The sequence below is a fragment of the Anser brachyrhynchus genome (assembly GCF_964034855.1).
Source record: "Anser brachyrhynchus genome assembly, chromosome: 2".
In the NCBI taxonomy this organism is placed as follows: domain Eukaryota; kingdom Metazoa; phylum Chordata; class Aves; order Anseriformes; family Anatidae; genus Anser; species Anser brachyrhynchus.
Window position 1 is genome coordinate 136,821,259 of NC_137695.1, and position 22,862 is coordinate 136,844,120.

At 42.1% G+C, this 22,862-nt stretch overlaps 1 protein-coding gene across 5 annotated transcripts in view; it reads right to left on the reverse strand.

The window, feature by feature from the left end:
* Window positions 1-2,003: 2,003 nt before the first annotated feature.
* The window catches only part of RAD54B (RAD54 homolog B), a 73,034-nt gene continuing 52,175 nt past the window's right edge, over window positions 2,004-22,862 (reverse strand). For 4 of the 5 annotated variants that reach the window (XM_080580603.1, XM_080580606.1, XM_080580605.1 and 1 more), the window contains 7 exons: window positions 22,546-22,685; window positions 21,656-21,946; window positions 20,100-20,275; window positions 17,608-17,869; window positions 16,203-16,269; window positions 15,698-15,898; window positions 11,293-12,154 (listed from right to left, as the gene is read on the reverse strand). In XM_080580603.1, the coding sequence (XP_080436729.1) occupies window positions 11,934-12,154; window positions 15,698-15,898; window positions 16,203-16,269; window positions 17,608-17,869; window positions 20,100-20,275; window positions 21,656-21,946; window positions 22,546-22,685 (1,358 nt within the window). In that variant the 3' untranslated portion in view covers window positions 11,293-11,933. Of the gene's footprint in view, window positions 5,897-11,292; window positions 12,155-15,697; window positions 15,899-16,202; window positions 16,270-17,607; window positions 17,870-20,099; window positions 20,276-21,655; window positions 21,947-22,545; window positions 22,686-22,862 lie in introns of those variants that run through there. The other variant, XM_080580604.1, reaches the window with a different exon arrangement.

A 22,862-nucleotide genomic window follows, 5' to 3' on the forward strand; every position in this document is an offset into this window, starting at 1 on the left:
CTAAAAAGGACAGACAGACCGTTAACTGGTGATAACCTGCCAAACCATCACTGAAAGTTGTTCCTCCTCAAAACCAACCACTCACAGACTCCCAGGGTGGCTGAGGCCGGCAGGGCCCTCTGGAGCCACCCGGTGCCACCCGTGCCCAAGCAGGGACACCCAGAGCAGGGTGCCCAGCACCACGTCCAGGCGGCTTCTGAAGGGCTCCAAGGAGGAGACCCCACAGCCTCTGGGCAGCCTGTGCCAGGGCTCCGTCACCCGCACAGCACAGAAGGGCTCCTGGTGCTCAGGGGGAGCCTCCTGGGGGCCAGTTTGTGCCCAGGGCCTCCTGTCCTGGCACTGGGCACCACTGAGCACAGCCTGGCTCCGTCCTCCCTGCACCCTCCCCTCAGGGATTTACAGACAGTGATGAGATCCCCCTGAGCCTCCTCTTCTCCAGGCTGAGCAGTCCCAGCCCCTTTCCTTCTAGGAGAGCTGCTCCAGGCCCTTCATCATCTTCATGGCCCTTTGCTGGATTCTCTCCAGCAAGGGCACGCATTCGCCTGGCTTGGGGGGTTGTCAGAGAGCAGCAGCCCACTGCACATGGCAGCGAATGAGCCACCACGTCTGGACGGGGTCCCTCTGGCAACATCCCCACCCAGGCACCCTGGGGACAGGCGGCAGGCTGGGGCTGAGGCCTTGTGGCCTGGTCCCCAGCCACAGCCACGGTGCCCCAGGGCAAACCTCGGGAGCTGGGCTCGGGGACACGAGAGAGCTGCCTGCTCTCCAAGGCAGCACAAGGATCAGACCTTCTTATCAGCACGACTGACCGGCACAACTGTTGTTTGTTACAAATCACGCAGCAAACCCTTTGAATCGGAAGCCGTAATAACAAAGGGCCATATGTTTCCTGGCTTTGCAGGTTATGTGGGGAGCTGGGGGAGGGTGGAGAAATGGCTCGGAATATCATATGGTTGAATAAAAGCCATTACTCTGCACCGAGGGGCTGGCGTGGGTCCCCATGGTGGACCCCTGGCCTGGATCCAGCCCCTCACTGGCCATGGCTGCAACCGGAGAGGTGCTCCCATGGAGAAAAGGAATTGAGGAGTGTCAGAGGAGATCAGCACTGACAGCGTGAAAATCTGCAGAGAGACCACATGGGGAACAACCGAGTCCAACATGCAGACAAGTCGGTGGGAATGGAGGCTCCAGGTCAGCTCCAGAGCTCAGGTTCGGAAGGACTTTGTTCAATTCCAGCTGGCAGCACAACCACCCTCAGCCGCCCCAAAACAGGACCTGCTGCTGACAACCGCTGGTAGCAGCCAGGGGCCGGACATTGGGCAATTAGTTTGAACTTGTCATTAAACCTGCCTGCGCATCAGGGCCTTTGGCAGAGACTGCTTCAAAGCTGCCTTCTTTCAACACGAGCTCTCACCAGTCCCATCTCCAGACAGCTCAATAGGTTTTCATGGGGCTGGGAAAAGCAGAACACAAAGCGGCTGATAATAAACAACCTCTACAGGGAATTCATGGTCACCAGAAGTTGTCTGTCTGGATATTGCAGAATGAAGTGGAAGCTGCACCCATTTTTATATCAGTGATACAGGCAAATGTTTCCTCCTATTTCTCCAGATTTCTCCCCATGACCTTCCTCAGATGCTGCTGTCCTGGTTCTTAGAAATGCCCTTCAGATTCCACCAACCTGGAATCAACCCAGCCGGGTTTGGCTTGGATGCTGTAATAGATATATCTTCATGGGATGTATACTGAGCACATGGAGAGCACCCAGAGGTTGAGTGCAAGCAGTCACACACGAAGAGTGAAAATGGACAGCTCTGGGGAAAGACAAACAACATCTCAGATACCTTCCTTAGCAGATCAGCCCTCTGGATCTTTAACTTTCAATTCTCAGCAGAGTGCAGCTGAGCACTCTGAAGGGATGATGGCTCATAGGCATGAGGGGGAATGCCAGTCTTGCTTGAACTGGCTCTGATGATTTGGAAAAAAAAAAAAGTGCCAAACTTAAAGCATTGTTGCTCTCCTATTCAGCTCTTACTCAAGGATTTCAGGAGAAGTGTAGCCTGAAAGAAGTTTTGTGTGTGGTCTCAAGATTTTATTGCCTAATTGCAATGCAGCAAGATTTAATTCTGTCCCCCGGGACTCTGGCCCTCCCAAACGAAACACCATGATCCTGGATCCTGATACAATGACGCAAACTGGCCAAATTCGGTAATGGATAGAGCTGGGACCTTCCATGGTCTTAACCACCACTGAAGCACGTCTGAAGGTTTATAATGGATTATAATGGAGCAACCTCTTTGAACTATTACCAGGCATTGTAATTTAGAGAAGCCCTCAGGCTGCCTTAAGTTACTTATGAGATCCTACTGTCTTCTGCTGGCCCTGGAAATTAAAAGAACAGAGCAGTTTTATGCAGTCATTTCTGCTTTTCCCTCTTGGCTCATGATCAGGCCTTGGCGGAGGGTGCCAGCATCAGCTGGAGTTGCAGAGACACAGGTGCTTTGAGACTCAGCGGTGCAGCATCCAGCTTTGGGGTGCCTTGCCTGCATTCAGTATCCACAGCCCTGAGTTAGGTGCACACCTGGGGGGGGGGGGGGGGGGTACCTAAAAAAGAATCCACATCCACAGGTACCTACAGCACTAGAAGAAAGACATGAGGGCTCTCCCTGCATGGTGACAAATCTTTGGCAGTGAAACACAGACCTGAGACTACCCCCAGGGACGTTAATGGATCGTGTAGGTGTTTAGAGACTTGAGATATTTTGCAGATCAGCCTGCAGCTGCGGGATGGTTTTAGGACGGCAGGTTTTCGGGTGCTTACAGCGGCACTCGGACATCACTGAGGTAGCAAGCTCCTGCTGACGGAGCTGCAGTGCCCGCGCTCGGCTCTCCTGTGGGCAGCACGACCGTGCCTTTTACATCAGCTCTAAACACGCTCGGTGTGGCCTCTCTGCCGAAAGGTATGACCACAACGTAACTCACTGACGACAGAGCTCGCTGGTTTTAGCACAGAACGTGGGCAGCGTGCCTCTTTTCTGTCTGGAAGCAGTTTCACAGGGGGTGTCCTTCGCAGCGGAGCCTCCCTGCTGGTCACAGGCGCTGCTGATGCAGGACAGGGCAGTGGTCCTCTGTCACCTCACCCCAAAGGAGCCCTGGCGAAGGGCTTTGCAGTCCCCTTGCATGCTGGTGGGCAGCCAGCGCTGCGCGACCCGCACGGGCACTACTGCGGGCGGCTGCTGCCACCCTCAGGTCACCCCTCGGAAAAGCTCAGCCTGCCTCTGGTGGATGCTGTCTCTGAAACAAATGATGAAAAGCAAGCTCCGCAAAGGCACCGGCCAGTACGATTCTCGCACTCGCTTGGCACGACAGAGTTGCTTGCCAAGGCCGGCTCGAGTTTTTTTAACCTCAAGGCTCTGCGTAAGAGCGGGGACGGCTCTGACATGGACGGCGCCGACGCAAGATGGTCACGTCGTGTGCCCAAGTTGTTCCCTTGAGCTGTTTCGGGTCCAGAACTGGGACTGTGGCAAGGACCCGCCGCCAGGAAGAAGCACGTATTGCCTCAGCCCTGCTACCCCAATGCCCGCGGGCAGGCGCAGGTGGGCAGCAGGCCAGCCAGCTGCAGCGGGCGTGCGGGAACACGGGGCTGCGAACGAGCTGTGCTTCTCCGGGGAACGTGCCGCTGCAAGGGCTGGAACAGCCAGAAGGAGCCTGGGAACCAGAGCCAAAAAATAAATAAAAGGGGTGGCCTGAAGTCACCTTTAATTTCCCAATTCCAAAGTCCCAGGTAAATAGCTAGGTTTAGCCACCCTCCTCTTCCCATCATTAGCAGTGCGTCTGCACCCAGACCCACAGCTGCGGCAAAGCTTGGCAAAGGGCCCTGTGTCAAGCAATCCTAATAGTTCTCTCACAAGTGTTTTGGTTGCATTTGTACCACCACACACCTTGACTGCATCAACACGTACCAGCTGAGGGGCATAGGTCTCAACACCCTCGGGATGAGATAGCAATGGAAAAAATAAAAAGCATCAGGAGGCTCGGTGTTGCTCTGAAGGCTCTGCAGTAGGAGGGATGAGTTCAGATGAGCAAACTTTGCTTCTGCCCAGTCATTTGTAGCCAGGAGGTGGCTTTTATGGCTTTCCTGGAAGCTTCTTTCCAGAGGTTGCCTGCACGCTGAAGAAGAGACTAAGTCCAAATTGTTTTCCAAAAAAATTTTGCTCATAAGAGTTTCATCTCAGCAGCATCAGCGATATTTTTGTCCCCAGCTTGTTCTTCCCTCCCAATACTAGTCTGTTGGATTCTAACACCATCATAGCTGGTAGGGAAAAAAACAAAAGTTTTCTGAGCTTTTGCTGAGATCAAGGTTGAGATTTTAGATCAACTTCTTAAAGACCTCTGCAACATCTTTGGAGAATGGGGGAGATACATATTACGATTACAATTGCTTTGGGGTTGTGCCTTTTTTAATTTTATGGTCATGCAAAACAGCATACAGGAAGACTCAATGACTAGGCAAAGAGTAGAACCATTGCTAAAAGCAACTTGAGGAAAGCTGGTGTTACAAGTTCAAGTGGCTTCAGGTGTAGGCAAGCTTCCACTGCTCTCCGCATGCCCAAGAGCACTTGGTTAACACTGGCTTCAGGGAGCTGCCAACATGCTGTCAGTAAAAGATCTCACAACCCTTTCCAGGCTGCTTTCATAGTGCCTGGTTTTAAGCTTCTCACCACACAAGATAATTCCTGTATTCTTTTATCATATCAGGTCTTTAAATCTCATTGTCCCCGATCAGATTCTATTGTTTCAGATCCATCGCAGATTTCAGATCCCAATGAACAATGGAAGATGATAGCCAGTGGCTGCTTTCCCTCGCAGATCTATACTTTCTCCGTACTCCTAACAGAATCCAGGAGATCACTGAATGACAGAATAATGCACATTGGAAGGAACATTTAGAGGCTATATAGTCCATCCCTCTACTCAAAGCAGGGCCAACTTCAAAGTTAGATCAGGTTGCTCAGGCTTTGTTCATCATGGATGGTTTGGGGGTTTGGTTTTATTTATTTATCTATTTATTTTTGGTGGACCATAAAGGCACACAAAAACTAAGTCAGAAACATTCACGAATGTGGAATTTCCCACGTGAGATAAATGGTACCAGATTTCCATATGGGTAGAAAGTGTAAATTCTGTGTGCATCAGTTGCAATGCATCTGCCTATCAGACTGAAAGGTATCAGAAAACATGACAATGTTAAGTAGCAATTTTCTTATCTAATTTTGGCTTAAGACACTTGCCCAGATGTATATCCAGGAAGAAACAGCAACCTAACTGGTCTGCAGTTAACCGCCTTAACCTGTTACCCTTTTTCCTCTTTTTGCAGCTCCTTGCTTTGTTCATCACATACCTGCAGGCTGTAGCAACAACCATTTTATGATAACTTTCTTTATTACAAAAATTCAGCTTATTCAGATCACTGTCCATCCTCTTAGCTGTACGAGTCAAGGAAAAGGAATATGTGCTTTTGTGCTGTCTATGTAAAAAAGGCTGTTAAAAGTCCACCAGGCAAGTTTAATCCTGAACACCTGCAGCTTCCAAAACGCTATCAGTATTTTTTGAGAGTTTGCACTGCCATAAAGGTTACAAACATTTCCATCTGGATCATACTTTCAGATTTGCAGTGATTCACAAATCAATAGCAAAGAGAATTCAATGGCTCTGTAAAAGCTTAGAGACGTCAGCCGAGAGGAAACAAAAGTTTTGCCAGTGTCTTCATGGGCGTTTGCCAAGAGCAGGAGAAGGGTGAGACTCAGGAATCCCAGCATCCATTACAGAATATGGGGGACAGCATTCCCCCTCCTTTGACCAAATGTGATGCATTTTTTCTTTTCAGTAGTGATATCTGGGTGGGACAGAGAACAACCAGAAGCAAGAATTACAAGAAGAATCCAGAACAACTCCAGAATCACAGGCAAAACCTATGAGGGAATGCCACTTGCTCCAACTGGTCAAATTTACCAGTTCTGAGCCTCACACAAGCCTGGTATAGAAGGAATCGGGAGATATTTTAGCTGCTCAAAACAAAGAAGTCTTTACTGTATATATATTCCTAGTGCATTTTCTTGCAAATATTTATAAATTGGTGCAGAATCTAAGGGGAACAGTGAAAACACGTTAATATGGAAGTCTTGCCTTTTCCTCCCATCTATTTCCATCTCTCTTTTAATTCCTAATTCAAACTAGGAAGGCAAGGAGGCATTTCAGCAGAAGGGTTTCCAATTCCAGAAGATGGACAAAACAAGCTGTTTTCTCCTACCCAGTCTTAGCAGTACACTAGCCATTTTTGTGGAAGCTTTCAACCCAACACAAAAATAAATTGACACCAGAAAATTGATGGGAGAAATGTTAGCCCAAACAGGAAAAGAGAAAGGTTTCAAAGTAACAAGAGAATGGGAAAAGTGCCCTGTAGTAGGAAATCCCTGCAAGCTTTAGTGTTAGGAAAGACTGCTTACCCCTTTTACACTCATAGGATATATATTAAATATTTCATTAGCATGAGCGACCCACAAAGGTTCATCTACTTAACTCAGTGCCTTGGGCATCTAATCCAGATCCCAAGTCTGTGAGGATTATGGGTCAGCCTTGACTCGTGCCCAGAACTCTGCTGACCTGATGAGGCTGTGCAGGTCCCTGCATCCACACCAGTTACGGGACAAGACAAAAACCCCACCAGAGTCAACCCGTTCCAGCTGGAGGGAGGAAAATTCAGGCTGCTGCACTTTTATTGTTCAGCAAACTCCATCCATCAGGATGAGCCTTGAAAAGCCAAGGGTCGTGAAGGAGCTTACTCACGCTCTAGAAAACTAAAGCCTGGGCCAAGACAGTCATAATGAAGAGAGGAAAAAGACCTTCAGCTAATTGACAGAAAATACCAAAAAACTAGCTTGCAGGGGCACAGGCTTTTGTCAGAGTGACTGACATCTTGCCTATTTGGAAGGAAATTAATTAAAGGAGAATGAGGAGCATATGTTGTCAAGTGGGTGTAAATCAAACTAAGCAAACAAAGGAGCACGGGGAGAACTCAGGCTGGCATCAAGGCTGCAAGAAAAGAGAACAGGCTGGAGGAAGCAAAGGCTGCAGATGTCTTTAGACACATTTCCTTCGCATCAGCTTAGATTTCAACAAGCTGATGAAAAGCTGGGTGAAAGACAGCAGCAACCAATACATCTAAGCTCGGAAGTTTCCAGCGAATACTCCCAAGTCGGTTTCAGCGTTCAGTATTACTTCTCTGGGTCCTGATTCACAGAATCAGTGGTGCTTGTGCAGACGTGGTGGTGCTTATCCCCTCCTGAGTGGACAATGCATCACACACTGCAGGTCCTGCGAGTGTCTCTGTCTGCACTTCTATGAGGGCAGCCTTGCTTTTGGTGCAAAGGAGGCTCTGTTAAAAACAGATTTCGGCTCAGCTTATCCTTCAGTTATGCTGTAAAGCCAAAAGTGGTTTTCCTCATTGTTCTTTATAGCCTTCCCAGATCTTCCAGCCACAAACACATCATTTGTTTAAGCCACACATAAACAAGCATTTTCATTCAATGGAAAGCACATGAAAGAACTACTTTCCTTCTGTGTGTTTCTTGCCTGCAAGGGCTGGAGTCTGTCTTTGCAAATTCCTGGTGCTAACCCCAAGCAGTTGTCAAAGCTTGTTCCATATTTGGCATTTTAAGAAATTCCTGAGTTTATTCCATTACAAAATCGTTCGGTCATTATTTAGCACCCGTTTGTAGCAGACGACGAGTCAAAGAACTTCAAGATCTCTAAAAAAGGCAAACCCTTGACTGGACTTGATGTCAACCTGCTGTCAGAATTCATCACAGACCTACTGCAGTTGTGATACAAACTTGTCATCCATTTCCTTGGCAAGAAGTGAATAGAGTTGCAATTCAGACTGCTAATGAAAAATGATATAGGGTCACTATCTAAATCACCAAAAAAAAAAAAAAAAAGTGAGCCAAGATGGCTAAAAACTGAATCAACAAAAATAGTCATATGAAACTAGTTTAAAAAAAATGATGCAATATAAAGCAATAAATAAAAAAACGTCCTTCTGCTTTTTGAAATCTGCGCTGGTCCCAACCAAGAACATGCAGTACGTTTGTGTCTTTGGCACTGTGCCCTCTACCAGAATTTCTCCCAAATCCCCTCCTCCCAGCTAAGGGCTGGCAACAAACATAATATTGATTGCTGCATCTGCGGGTTGGCTGACAGCGCTCCCCCCCGGTGTGATTCAGAGCCCCGCAGGAGTCATTCTAAGGTTAGCAGACCATTCCCTAAGAACACCTGCCTTTGTGACTCGTCCTGCCCTGCTGTCTGCGCCCACTGGTGCAAACCCGCTCCCATCGGTGTCCGTGAGAGCACCCTAAGACATCTGTCAGCTCAGACAGAACAATAACCTGATAGTCCTCGATATCTCACACTCACAGCAGCACCGGGACTTCTGGCAAGCCCTGTGCTTGCCACTGGCTGCCTCATGCATACCTCTACACACTATGTATTTTTCCTACTTTTGCTAAAATACAAAGACTATCTGGCAATCTTTGCTTAGTATTGTTGAAAAAAATAAGCTGCTTTGCCACAGAAACCTGTGGTTTCTGCTCCTCTTGTTTTTCATGTTGCAATCAAGAAGCCACTGTTTGAGACCTATTCTAGGCAGACCCGCCTTAGTCTTTGGAGTGGATCTATGCGAAACACAAGGTGGATGAACGTTTGCATCCTTCAAACACTGGAACAGACAGCCGAGGGCGTTAATCAGCACCTTATGTTTCAAGCATGGCACTAGAACACAACCATGGCTTCAACAGTCCTTGCCTCTCCCTCTCTGCAGAGCAAGTCTTGGGTCTAGGAGACTAGTACTGCTTGGTGGGACCTTGCAACAAAGGCTGCTTAGTGCTCTACAGCTGGTGTCACTGGCAGTGAATCCAGAAGCCACATCTGAGCCCATCTGCTAGGACCTGACAACTCGTCTTTCAGCACCAGCCACCTTCTCCATCCTCTAGAATTTCACATTTGTTAAGAAAAGGGGCAACACGACCCTGTGGAAACTTGAAATCCTCAATATGCCTTATCAGTCAACAATCACATCACGGTAAGATCACCATGGGGCCTTTTCCTTGTAGACATTTTTCACCTATGGGTGAAGAAATTCACATGTCTACGTGCTGCACTTTGTATGAAAATATTGATTATGATACCATGATTATTTGAGCAGGATGGGCTAATCTCATTTGGGGATTTTTGCAGACTACTGTGGGAGAATTACAGATGGCATGCTGAATTAGTCCGTATTCATGCTCCCTGTATTTTCCACAACCTGTTCTTCCAGTGAGAACTGTAGTTTTCTAGGAGACATCAAATTTCTGAATCAGAGTTTCAATCTGTATCACGTGTAATGCCCTATTCAACCTGTAATTTGGGTAGTGTTGTCTTACCCAAACAACCAAGTAGCACACACGTTCTTCACGCTCAGAGATGTGAGGGGTTAAAGAGGGGCGTCCCTCTGGCTGGTTGGGTGCATGCTGGAGGAGCCTTGCGCTGACCATCACCATGCAGCTGCCACGGCCAGAGACCTGGCATAGCAGGGCACAGCTCACGTTTGTATAGGCTGCTTTGGGCTTCTTACCTTGAAGCAACATTACTTAGTGTTATAGCCCACCTGCCAGAAATCCCTCCCAGAGCAGCGATCTGAGCCTGGATCACCTTTACACACAGAGCTGTGCGTCCAAGCTCTCATCACCTCCAGCCTCCTGAGAGCTCCACGGTGCTCCGGCATCAGCTTTTCATTTATTTATTTAAAACCTGCCAAAATACAACTCCCCTGCAGGCCAAACAATGCAAGGGTTTCTTTGCCAGACGTGTGTCCTGCCAGCATACAGCTACAGTTGTATTGTGTGGAGTGGTGCGTGGTGTGACAGCAAGCAGGACTGTCCGAGGGCAGGGACTCAACACGTGAGGTCAGAAGGCTTGCTGAGATAACCCTGAGGGACTGCCTTCGTCAGAGAAGATGAAACGTGACATGGTGTGGATCCTGGAGCAAACTTCCTTCTATTATATACCCAGTTTCCTCAAGCGTTGCCGGCTGATTTGCTCCAAACCAGAGTGCACTCCTGTGTATTCAGTGGAGAGATGACCCAGGTCCCACAAAGAGCAGTGGAACCAAACAGGCAACTACTTTTTCATGCAGATGCACAAAACCACATTTGAGACCAGCAACAGCAGAGAACAGAGAAGTTGGCATCCTTCCTACAGACAGACAGGGGCACAACTTACAAACTTAAGGGCAACACAGATCTAGTATCTTCACTGTCAGATAACTGTTAATTACAATAATCATTATTGCACAGAATAGCTAAAATCTTTCTTGAGTTACAAAGGTGCAGGCAAATCTTGGCCTTGCTAATTAAAACAAGTTGTGGGAGCCGTAAGATATAAGACAGCTTTTGTCTAGCAGACAATGGGCACCACAACAGCACAGCACCTGGATAAACATGATCACCACCATGCTCCACCACAGGCAGGGTGAGGAACAGGCTCTTTAAAGACAGCCTAAAATATTAAAGAATTAAACTCTATCTACTAACACCATTCTAATTGTACCAAGGAACAAAATTTGCATGGCAAAAAATGTTCATAATTGATGTCTTTCTCCATCATTCCCTCACTTTGTTTTTCATTATTTTCTTGTGCAATTCAGCCATCAAACTCAAAAACCTTTCTGAAATAGATGTCTATGTTGGAGACAAGTCAGTGCATCTGATTTTCAGTTCCCAAACTGTATCAAAATGTAAGGAAAATGCTTGATGATGGGTTAGGATGGACTGTGAACTCCACAACAATCTAGGGGGAGGGAGAGCACTGTTATAACATGTAGAACAAACCAATCGATTGTTTTCTGAAAGCTGGTTGGGCTTTTTAATGAGCCACTGCTATCACAACAGGTTCCAAATATCAAAAGGTCATGCAAAATGTGGCACTAAATGCAGCCCTATTCTTGCTCGAGGTCTTTCAAATTCTGTAAGTTTGTAGGCTTTCTGAAAATTATCCAATCTTCTGTTATTCTGGGCCCTTTGAAGTACTTCACTTAAAAGCTGTAATCTGATTTCTAGCTTTTGTGCCTTCAGAGAAGAAGGAAAATATAGTCATAAGAAAAATATACAGTGAAAATGTGTGCAGTACTCCAGTGTTTGACGAAAGGTGTCCTCAAAGGTAGTTAGCTAGAAATTAGATAAGCCTGTACTCTGCATGCCTGAGAAATGAAGTTTGTTTATTTTTCCAAGTAAAAGCAATAGGTGAATTTCATAACATTTTGACACAATAAGCCATGGCCTCAGACTTTAAGACCTCAGTGGCTACAGCTTCTACTATAATTAAACTGTAAATTCAGGGGAACAAACACCTCCCCTTGTTGTAAAGACAATTATACAGATACATAACTTTTCGTTGTCAAAACAAAAATCCAGCCAGACTCTTGTAAACAGCGTATGTATGTATATAGCATTGCCTAATCTCACAAAATGTGGCTGATGGCTTGCCAGCCTTACAAGTAATAAATCATTATGATCCAATGAAAACCATATAACAAAGTAGACATACCTAAGAATGCATATAAAAATAATCTTACTAATTATGATATCAAAGGAACAGAAGACTTGAAAGCAAAGTTAGATTTAAAAACCTGTATTACAATTATTGCAATTATGATTAACTTAGTAATAACTGTAACTTTTTATAAACCTCAGGAATCGTATAATCACATTTATCCAGAAACCTCATCATAAACACCTGAAACAGAATTTGGCAAAAAGAACAAAAGGTAAATGTACATTGGTTGTTTTACCATACCTGTGAGGAGGAGGATGCAAGTGGTAGGGAAAGACACTCAAGTTTTATTGGGCGGGGGAAGTTGGACTCGTTACATTCTGGAAAATGAAAGAAACTTTCTCTTTGATCCTTTCAAGGAAAGGATCAGCTAGAGCCTGATGCTGCCCGGAGAAATGTTTCCATTGCATCAGCTGTGACATAGAGAGTGGTTTCTTTGAATTAGGCTTCCCCTGGTCTTGTCCAAGCTGGCAACTTCTAGATGCAGAAGGCTTTTCTGAGGAAGGATCTGAAAAAATGATGCAAAAAATTAATCAGAGAAAACTGAGACAGAGAATTTCAGTCTGAATCAATAAGCCAGTTGGTGATAGTAAATGAGAGAAAATAGAACATCATACAGAATTGTTCTATGTCAATGAAAACCAAATGGATGTATCCACAGTACGAGGGGAAAGGTTCTCTTTTTTGCTCTTTGATCAAATTTATCAAAATCATCATCTGCTAGCACAAAGATGAATTTTCTCACAAATAGATGGGAAAGGAAATATCCTATCTGGCAATTTCCTTTCTTTTGTCTTCCCATTTAGGTGACATTTGGGTTGCTCCCATTCTTTAATTCTGAATGTAGAAGTATGTTGCAGCAAAACTCAAGCTAATTTCTATTTCCTCTCAAAGGAGTCATTCCAACCAGCTCGGAACAGTTTGAATAGCTATTTCATTGACTCAGCACACTAGAGGTGGATCTCTAGTGCACTCTGTACATTCTGTGGTGGTTTTACCAGCTGGGCAGCTGAGTTCCACCACAACTGCTCTTTCATTCCCCCTCCTCAAAGGGGAGAAAATACGATGGAAAGGGCTCAAGAGTTGAGATAAGGATGGGGAGATCATTCAACAATTATCGTCACAGGCAAAACAGACTCAGAGTAGGGAGGTTAGTAAAATTTATTGCCTATTACTAAAAGCTAGAGCAGTGAGAAACTAAAAGCAAGCTATAAACACCTTCCCCATATTCACCCTCTTCTACCTCCTTCCCCCGTGCAGCACAGGGGAATGGGGAATGGGGGCTGTGGTCAGTCCCTGACACTTCGTCTCCGCTGCTCTTTCACGGTCACTCTGCCCCTGCTCCCCGTGGGGTCCCTCCCACGGGATGCCGTCCTTCCCGAACTGAGCCTGCGGGGGCTGCCCACAGGCAGCAGCTCTTCAAGAACTGCTCCCACACGGCTCCGTACCACGGGGTCCATCCCCCAGGAGCAAACTGCTCCAGCACGGGTCCCCCACGGGCGGCAGCTCCCCCCAGACCCCTGCTCCTGCGTGGGCTCCTCTCCACGGGCTGCAGCTCCGGCCCGGGGCCTGCTCCTGCGGGGGCTCTCCATGGGCCGCAGCCTCCTCCAGGCCACATCCACCTGCTCCACCATGGTTTTGGAGCCGTCTGGAGCTGGCTCTGATCTGACATGGGGCAGCTGCTGGGCTCTGCTCACAGAGGCCGCCCCTGCAGCCCCCCGCTACAAAAACCTCACCGTGTAAACCACCGTGTAAATACACATTCACATTATGCCAAGTGGTTCAATATATGTTATATTGTATACTGTATATTACAGTAAGGAAAAGACAATTCCCTGTGAAGCACAAGGTGAGGAATTCACTTTGAACAAAGCATCCTAGAGTGCTAAACAAGAGCAGGTCATCGCAAGGTATGTCACTTATTGCTGACTTCACAATTCATCTGATGCATGTGATAAATGAAGAGATCAGTTTGGATGAAAAAAAACCACATCACTGCTGCTATTGGTTTAAAACATCATCAAATATTTTCACATCAGTGTTACGTGCTCCTTAAGAAAGACAAGTGATATGAGCAGCACGATGACTCCGAGTACTCTTGAGATTTTTAAGATTTTGGAGAAACCGTAAAGACTCCCACAAGCAAGACTCTCCTTTTTATTGACTTATGATACACATTTGCACTAGAAACAAAACATATTCTTTTACTGTCCAGGAGAAAATTTAGACTAGATGCACTTCTCAAGTCCTTACAGATTCTGCATTCCTAACTTCGTAGATAAAACAATCATCAAGTAAAATAATAGGCTTACACCTTTGCAGCTGATCTGAAAGCCAGTACAATAGCAGGCAACCCATCTGCACAATCCACACAAAGTTAATTGCTTCCCTTCAAGACTCCTGTGGCTTGCTAAAGATGGCCCCAGTGTGAATGGACAACAGGAGCTTGGTCAAGAACATCCAGTCTCACTGGTAGATATAATGCAGATCATTATGAAAAGTTTATATGTTTTGAAATCTGCATTACATTGTTTGGCTCTTATTTAGTTCATTTTTTTGAATCATACTTGCTAGAAATGGAGGAGACAAATCAGTAAAGGTTTTGGCCTTTTCTCTGTGACAACATGTATTCCTAGTGACCTGGAAGCTGGTTCCACAGTAAAGTAATTCGATGTATTTCTGGAAAGGAAAAATTCCAGAGAGGAATTTTTAGGAAAGGCAAAGAGACCAACAAATGGTGGTTGCATTCTGGGGTGATCAGACATGAGATCATGGTTTACAACAATTTGACCAAAGAACTGATGAGCTAGTTTTTCCTGTGCTCTTTAGGAAGCCAAACCTTCCCCTGCTCATTCTATCATTTCCAACATTAAAGTTTAAGAATGACCTTCAGGGTTTCTCTTGATTTACCACCACAAAGGTTCTATTCACTGGGACCAACATACAATTACCCTTGATGGAGTCCTGCTTACATTCTCTGCCCTGAGATCTAAGAGACTGATGCTGTGGTTGCATAGACGGAACCAATGTGCATTCAAAGCATAAGATAAGCAGTGAAGAGTGTTAAGACAATTGCAAAATCCTAAATAAAACTATATGCACCAGTGGTCAGCACTGAAGTAAAAGAAAATTTCTTTGGATCTCTGAACCTGCATCATTGCACACCAGCGGGGAAAAAAAAAAAAAAGAAAAAAAAAAGACTGGTTAAGATTTAACACTACAGCTGCGTTTTCTACACAACTCCAGTAACAGTGCTTAAGTGGAGGCTGGCATAATTTGAACATCACTTACTTACTCATACAAGAACAGAAGGTCTAATTTTTCAATCATTAAAGAAAGATATAAAGACAATGAAATCAATAGGTGGAGCAAAAATAAGGAAAAACCTCACATTGTCATGGTTACAGAAGCATTGTGCTTTCACTAACCAAGTCCTCCCCATTTTGGACAGAATGAGTTGAGAGAGGAATACAGCTCTAGCCTATCGCACGGAGACTTGAAAACCATCAAGCAAAATAATCACATCAGGTCTCTATTAATTAATTCCTTGCTTATGTCTGTTTAGAACATGTGCCTTTGTAGCCATTCCTTTGGCTCTTTTTATTGTGATATCTGTTAATACTACATATACATATTTTATACCAAAAGGAAAGCAATGTACTAGGGCAGTAGACTCTCTTTCCTTTAAGAAATTGGAAATTGAATTTATCATTCCTGTCCTTGAATATTTAGAAACAAAACACCACATTTGGCACAATGGCATTTGATTATAATGAATCACTAATTCAGCTGGCCATAGCTAATTCAAGGAATTAAAAGGCATGATATAGGAATTGGTTGTTAGGGTAAGGAATGAATCTTTTCTCTTCTTCATCTTGTTAGGGGCTCCTATGAATCAGAAAAATCAGGCAATATGTGGCAGATCCCGTAATGAAACTCATTATTTCAGTCCTGTTTTTCTGAGCATTGAGTTTTCTCCAGTGACAGACTGTATATTCAAAACGGAGGTATTTCCTCATCAATGTCCAGAGATAATGGAAAAGAAACTCACTTTGATGGTCTTTTTTTCCCATACAATCGCACTCCAGCAAGTCATGGGTAACACAGCTGGAATCTTCATGAAGTGTGAAGAGATTTTTGAGCTCTTCGACAGAAAAATGGATGTGTTCGGAAGTCTTGGAAAGGTCTACAACTGCCCCAGAAAGATCTTGTTTGCTGATCTGTCTTTGATAAATCTTTTCTTCTATTGAGCCTGGATTGAAAAAACAACAGATACACTGGGATAATTTTTGACTAGTACTTGCCAAGAAGAAAAGTCAAATCCATTTCTTCACAATATTCACAGGAAATGCTGAACCAGTATTTTGAACTACTAAAAAAAGAACAAGGAAAAGGTAAATGAGTCAATGTGATGTCGCTATTTTAACTGATTTCAGAACAAACTATTTATATTTTAAAAGAATAAATCATTTCCAAAAACATTCTCTCTCTTTCTTCTACTGGCAAAATCTCAATAGCTGTCTTAGTCTGGAGTATATTTGAGCACCATCTCTGACCTGTGGTTAGCAGTCTGTAAATATGTACAGTATGTTTTTGACCATCTCTCCACACTCTGGCCATTGCCTGAAGAAAGGAAAAAGATGAAAAGTATTAACAGCATACGATACAATAGAATTTCAGCTAAAACTTAGCATCTGCTGATCAAATTACCAGATCTGCTAGCTCATTCAAAAAGATGTTGTCCAAAGAAAGCATTCTTCAGTAGCTGTCTTTGACTATTTTTATAAAAATATTCTGGTATTAACTATAAATTATTTTGAAAATATAATTTACTTTCTTTCTGCTATTTATGTTTCTCTTTGTGTATATTATACTAGGAAAGCGGGGGTTTCATATCCTTCCTGCCAGCAATTTTTTACATTTTCTTTTCTTTTCTCTTTACATTTCTTTTCTAAGCATTAGCAACAGTTTAATATTTCAGGAATACTTGTCATTCTCCCCCATCTCCAATTCTTTTTTTACCATAATACATCTTTATAAATGACTATGCCATTTTTTTTAAGATTGTAGTTTCACACATAATTCTTAAACAAGCAAACAAAAAAAGGTAAGTGAGTGCTACTACGTGATTTTTGTCAAAAATGTTAGGGTTACATGTACATATTAGGTACAAGTACTCATAAATGGTTTGCAGTATTTGGCAAGCTGTAGCAATTTTGAGTGATATAACAGTGTTTAAAGCAACATGACAAGTGACCACATGGGGGTACTAATTCACAGTTGGAACAGGAGCAGGGGCAAGAACTGGAGCTTCTTTCAGGTAGGTATTAAGAACTTTGTATTAATCTATAATCAGAAGTCTCTTCATGTGCTTATAAAAAGATTTTTTTTAATTGCTATTATTAAGGACTATTTTAACTGAACGCTGTTATGCCAACTAAATAATCCCTTAGGGCCATGTGCACTGTTACAAGAATAGCATGGTACTAGCTTTGTTTTCTTTCTTTTAACGTCACTGCCACATTATTTTCTCATTCTCTTAATTCTGATCAGGACCTCTCCCTTTTTCTTATGTACAGCAAATCAACAGCAACACTTGCTACACAGTCTAATCATAATTTTATTTTCTTTTTTAGAAACACAGCAACTTTCCAGTTAAAAAGTGGTCAGAAGACAAAGGGAATACACGACTCACTCCTCCAAAGTAACCAGAATCTACTCTTTTCATTTTTTTACTGACAAGGTCCTTCTAATGATATATATATATATATATACACACGTATGCACATAGATAAATGTTTCTTCTTTTCTTCTCAGAAAGATTTTCCTCTGGTATTGTACTTACCCAGATATAATGTGATAGCGAGGTAGCAATAAGACGCGTAAAGCCAGACATTTCAAAATCAATCAAGAACTCATTTGATGCCCATCCCAACCTACACATACACAGTTGTATCAGACCTGAATATCTGTAGCTGGATTCCAGTCGATATCATACAGGATCAAGTGAGATGCTCCAACCAGATTCAGTCCTACTCCGCCAGCTTTTGAACTCAGCAAGAAGACGAAAGCTGGACTGAATTTACTGTTAAAACTATCAACTATATGTTGCCTCTGGGAGACAGGCGTATGTCCATCAAGTCTCGTATAAGAGTATCCATAACTTTTGCATGTCTCCTGTAATATGTTCAATGTCTGAGTGTAATTGGATACTAGTACGACTCTGTCAAGCAGAAAAAAAAATATCATCTTAGACCTTGTCAAAGTTAAAGTACAACAACAAATTATTGAAGATAACTAAAAAAATAAAATCACAAGTCAAGCAAAAATTAAACATCAACATGAGGTTACTCACATTTCCTAAGACACTTTTAATATTATTTGAAGCACGTACTAGATTTGGATGCATTAAGTCTTATCATCAAGCATTTGAATGTTAAATTATTAATGTTCTCCTTCACAACAGAATTTGGCCCAATTCACAGATTACAGGGATCCAGAATAAACCACATATATATATATAATATAAAATAGCTGCTCTTAAGGCAGCATTTGCAGAGGATGTTGTAGCAGCTAATTAAAAATACATATGACTCTACTTATTGAAAAAGCTACTGTGAACCTCTATAGATAGCCTAGAAAAATAATGATAAATAAAATCATGAAATTCAGTCAGATAAGAAAGCAATGACTCTTGCTTACACTGGATGACTGAAAAGAAATGGACTGAGGCATGATGAAAGATATCACAAAAAATATAGTCTGGATTTTTTTAAAACAAGTAAGTCTCCTGGTTCATTACACTAATGACTCTTATTATGTCAGTGTTATTTCTCTTACATTTTGAGTAAATAAGTTTCAAAGATCTGAAAATCTTGAATTTCTATCCTCAAAGTTAGTGAGGATGACACTACTGAGAGGACAAAGAAAGATCTTTTTAAGCCATAAAAAATAATCACAGTTAGGGCATTTTCTGATATATCTTGCTTAGAGGTCTAAATTAATGGTACAAAATTCCACCAAACAATCAATTTTTTTAATTTTTAAATTTATTTTTTTTAATAATTTTTTTTACTAAACACAAATACTGAAGAACTCTACAAACAATTTCAGGGAAAATTTTGCAAATTAACATTTAAAAATTGTTTTATATTATTATTGTTGTTATTATTGTTGTTGTTGTTATTATCACAGTTGCCTCTACAATCAAACTAAAACCAAGACGTGTTTGTAAAGACTTTGCAAGATAGACTTTTTGTCAATCAACCTGAAATTCACATCTTTTTTTTCACTTAAAAATAGAAACACAAACTTTAAAAGAGGACTGGAATTGGCTCTGTATATTGAAAAAACTATTTAATGCTAATGAGAGCAGATAAGAAGAAAAAGAAACATGAATAGCACTGAATTAAAAAAGTAAAAAAGTTCTTGAAGTTGTACAATAATGCCACAACATGAACTGTAACTCAGCAACTCCCATAGCACTGACACAGGGAAAGGTGTTTTTCCTTCACACCCCTGATTCTTTTGACTTACATGAAAAAAGGCTAGCGCGTTTAGATATTTAGCTGTCATTGGTTTCATTGAATGCTAGGCATATAAACTCCCATGACAGGCTCAGATTTCTGATTTGTAAGAAGAGAGCATCAGGAAGAAACAAATTCCATTGCATCAGTGCCAAGAGATCTGCTGTTACTTCACACTACTGAATTACAGCATGCCCTATTTAAGCATCAATTAAAATAAAAGTTAAAAGCTAAATACTTTTGAAATGGCTGGGCTGTAAGGTATGAGTACATAAAAAAGTTATCATGAGACACAAGGTCATGTTGAGATTTCCATGAATCAGCAATTCCACAATAACCAGCCATGTGCATCCTATTACCCCACGATAAACAGAGGTTTTCCTACATGTCAGTGACATTTACCATGGGGGAAATACGCAGTTGTTGTGCAAGTTCACCTGTTAAGACTTGTTGCCCTGGACAGAAAAGGCAGCAAGCACTGAGCAGTTTAGCATGATTAAAGGGGAAAGAACTCATAATCCAGTCATTAAAAATATTTTAGTGCAATTTCAAACATTTTAATACATTAAATAATTGCCTCAAGGAGATACAAAGTGTTGGGAAGTCTTTGTCGGTAAAGATAATTTGTCATAGCTCAGGAGCTGTAGCAAACTCTAACCTAGTCGCTAGAACTCAGTATGAAAAATACAATTATCTTTGCCTGGAAATAATATGAAGAGCAACTTTGAAAACTATGTCAGCTGCAAATCATAGGTTAGTAATTTAACAAGGAAGAACCAGAAGTAAAATGCATAAATATGCTTGGCACCTCTGCAAACAGTTGCAAAGGTTTTATTTTGAATATTATGTCCCTACACATTTGAAAAGCAAAACCATACGCAGAAGGTCACTCTTATTATCTCCCTTTTACCTTTCTTTCACACTTACCTTTCAGAAGAGTTGAGCTCATGGATTGCTGCTAACAACTTCACCAGCACCTGCAATTTTCCTGAATCAGTTTCAGAGAAAGTGTCAGAAGAATAACCTTGTGGAAAGACATCTGTTAGCCCTTCGTAGAGACTGGACTCATCATGTTCATCATTCATCGGATCACAGCTTTTTTCCTATCGAAAATAAAAGGATTCAAGTTTCATATCCCCACTAAAATGTTTTCTGGGTTTTTTTATTTTTAAAACTTTGTTATATTTTTTATTCCAAAGACAAAAGGAGGCATCGAAAGCTGCCACAAAGCAGTGTATCATGTGAGCATGACAACCTCCCGATACTGGATTGAAAACATAGTTTCAAAATACTGATAGCATTTACTGTGGCTTACACCCTCTAATCCAAAATGTTGTTTACACCTGAGTAGAGAGCAAGTTGAAATACTGAAAAGTGAAAAATGCATTTGACTACTTCTTCTCTACTTCAACAAACAAACAGATATACAGCCATAACTAAAGCTTGGGAAAAAAAATCAATATTCTGTTTATTCTTTCTAAATCCTGTAATAGCTTACTATGGAACTCCAAAATCATTGACTTTTGGGGGAAAAGATATTGTCATTAGGATTCAGTTATGCAAAGGGAAGTGAAGAAAAGCTAACAAGTAATAACAATAAAATAGAAGAAATACAGGTAATATCTTGCTGTAATTTGAAAATCGATGTTTCACGAGGAGGAAAAAGCCAAACTAATAAAACCTCACAGCAGTAATAAATGACTTGCACATACAGTCCTTTGTTCATCCACATAGTTTCTAAAGGTTTATGCTTTCACTTACAAAAAAAATCAAACGCTTATACAATTAATTAAAAGCAACAAACTTTACTTGACAGTGTTGTCAGTTACAGGGATGTCTCCTGTGGACATTCCTACAGAGTCACGAAGAACCTCTTTGAAGGAACATTTACATTTCCACTCACCTTACTTGGACTTCGACTAGTGTCCAGAGAAGTTACTATTACTAAGCTCTATCACACTGTTTACCTATAGGAATGAGAACATTTCTGTAGAAATAATAAGGTGTACAGCATGATAGGATTCCAGGAGAACTGAAAATTGAGACATCTAGTACCAATGACATGTGGAACCTGCAGTTCCTGGTATCATTGAACGCAAGAATGTATGGGCAGGGAAATTTCAGGGGAACCAGCAGACAGAGTATACAGAATAATCTCTAGATAAGTGTTCTTTGTAAAATTCACATTTATATCTGTATCTACAAATACTCAAAGACAAAGTAGGAGGGAAAATACATGAAGGCAACAAAGAACAAGAAAATACCCTAAAGCCACAGGAAGGTGTAGAGATACCTTCCCTGAGTATGTTTAGATTTCCTAACATTTACATTTTTGCAAGCAGATCTCCTAAAGCAAGTCAGATGTGAAAAGAGAGCATGGAAATGACCTTAACTAACATGCACATTGACCATAACGCATTTTTAGTGACCTTTGTCCACTGAAATGACTAATTGCAGGCACCCACCCCCATGCAAATAGATACCTTTACGGCTTTAAACAGAAGACACGGGTGATTGCAAAGTTTTTTCAAAGCTCCTATACATATTAGGTGAGGACTATTTTCTAGCCTGCCTTGTAAACAGGATCTAATAACTTGAGAACTAAGCAGTTTTCGATACAGTTCAAGTTGCAGTGCTGTTGGTCGGCAGAAGATTATGCTCTCCTTTTTGGGGGGGAGAAATTTGTTTATAACCTCCTGTGTTCTCCTAAGAATAAAGAGTCCAGTGAGGCGCGTGAGTTCTGCTGCTCTTTTTTCTCCTAATTCCTTTTCCTCCTAAAAGAACAAAGCACAAAATTAATGCTCATCTTGCATTCCGTCAAAATAATTTTCTATATGATTTTAATTAGGCAGCTAATGAACATTTTAAATGTATGATACCACTTTCAGCATGTGAATGTAATGATCAGTTCTACAATGAGTACCACTGCATTAGCTTAGTTCTAGGTTTGGTTTCTAAAGTCTTAAACAAAGGAGGGTAATATCTCAAAAGACATCCAAGGCTCAAATTATATTCCAGAATTTCTGTATGCAGTACAGATGAAGTAAAATCATGCAGATATTGCAGTATTGTGGAGAAACTGAGAATTAATAGAGTATAATCATACTAAAATTTACATGGCATTATCAGGAATGCATGATGTTGGAAGAATATATTTTGCCTGATAATGAAAATGCAGCTGAAATGCCATGATCTCAACACACACATATTCCACCACCGCCCTTTGAAAAACAACTGAACTTATTCACATAGGAAGCTGAAAAGCTTTTGCTACCATTAGTAGTCCCAAGCTTCATTTTATTCCACAGAAAGCAAATTTCACATTGCTCTCTATTAATTTCCTTCTATAACTGCATGTTTTTTAATAATACACCTTTGTTGCCGAAGGTTCTCTGGATCTGACAATCGGCTCCTCATATATCTTTCTATATGTGGATAAAGAACCAAGTACTCCCGGATTTACAAACTCTATTAATGCATAAAATTCTTGCAAGTCATTTTGGATTGGAGTACCTGGAAAGAGAGAAACGTAATTATGCATTTGGTAACTATTTATTGAAACAGACAGAAGTAAGATTGTTGAATGCAGAATTTAACGTTGAGAATGCATCCTGAGGACAGAAGTTTTGTTTCAGTATGAATTACTCAGAGTACTGAATTAATCTAGAACAGTGATTGATAAACTACTGT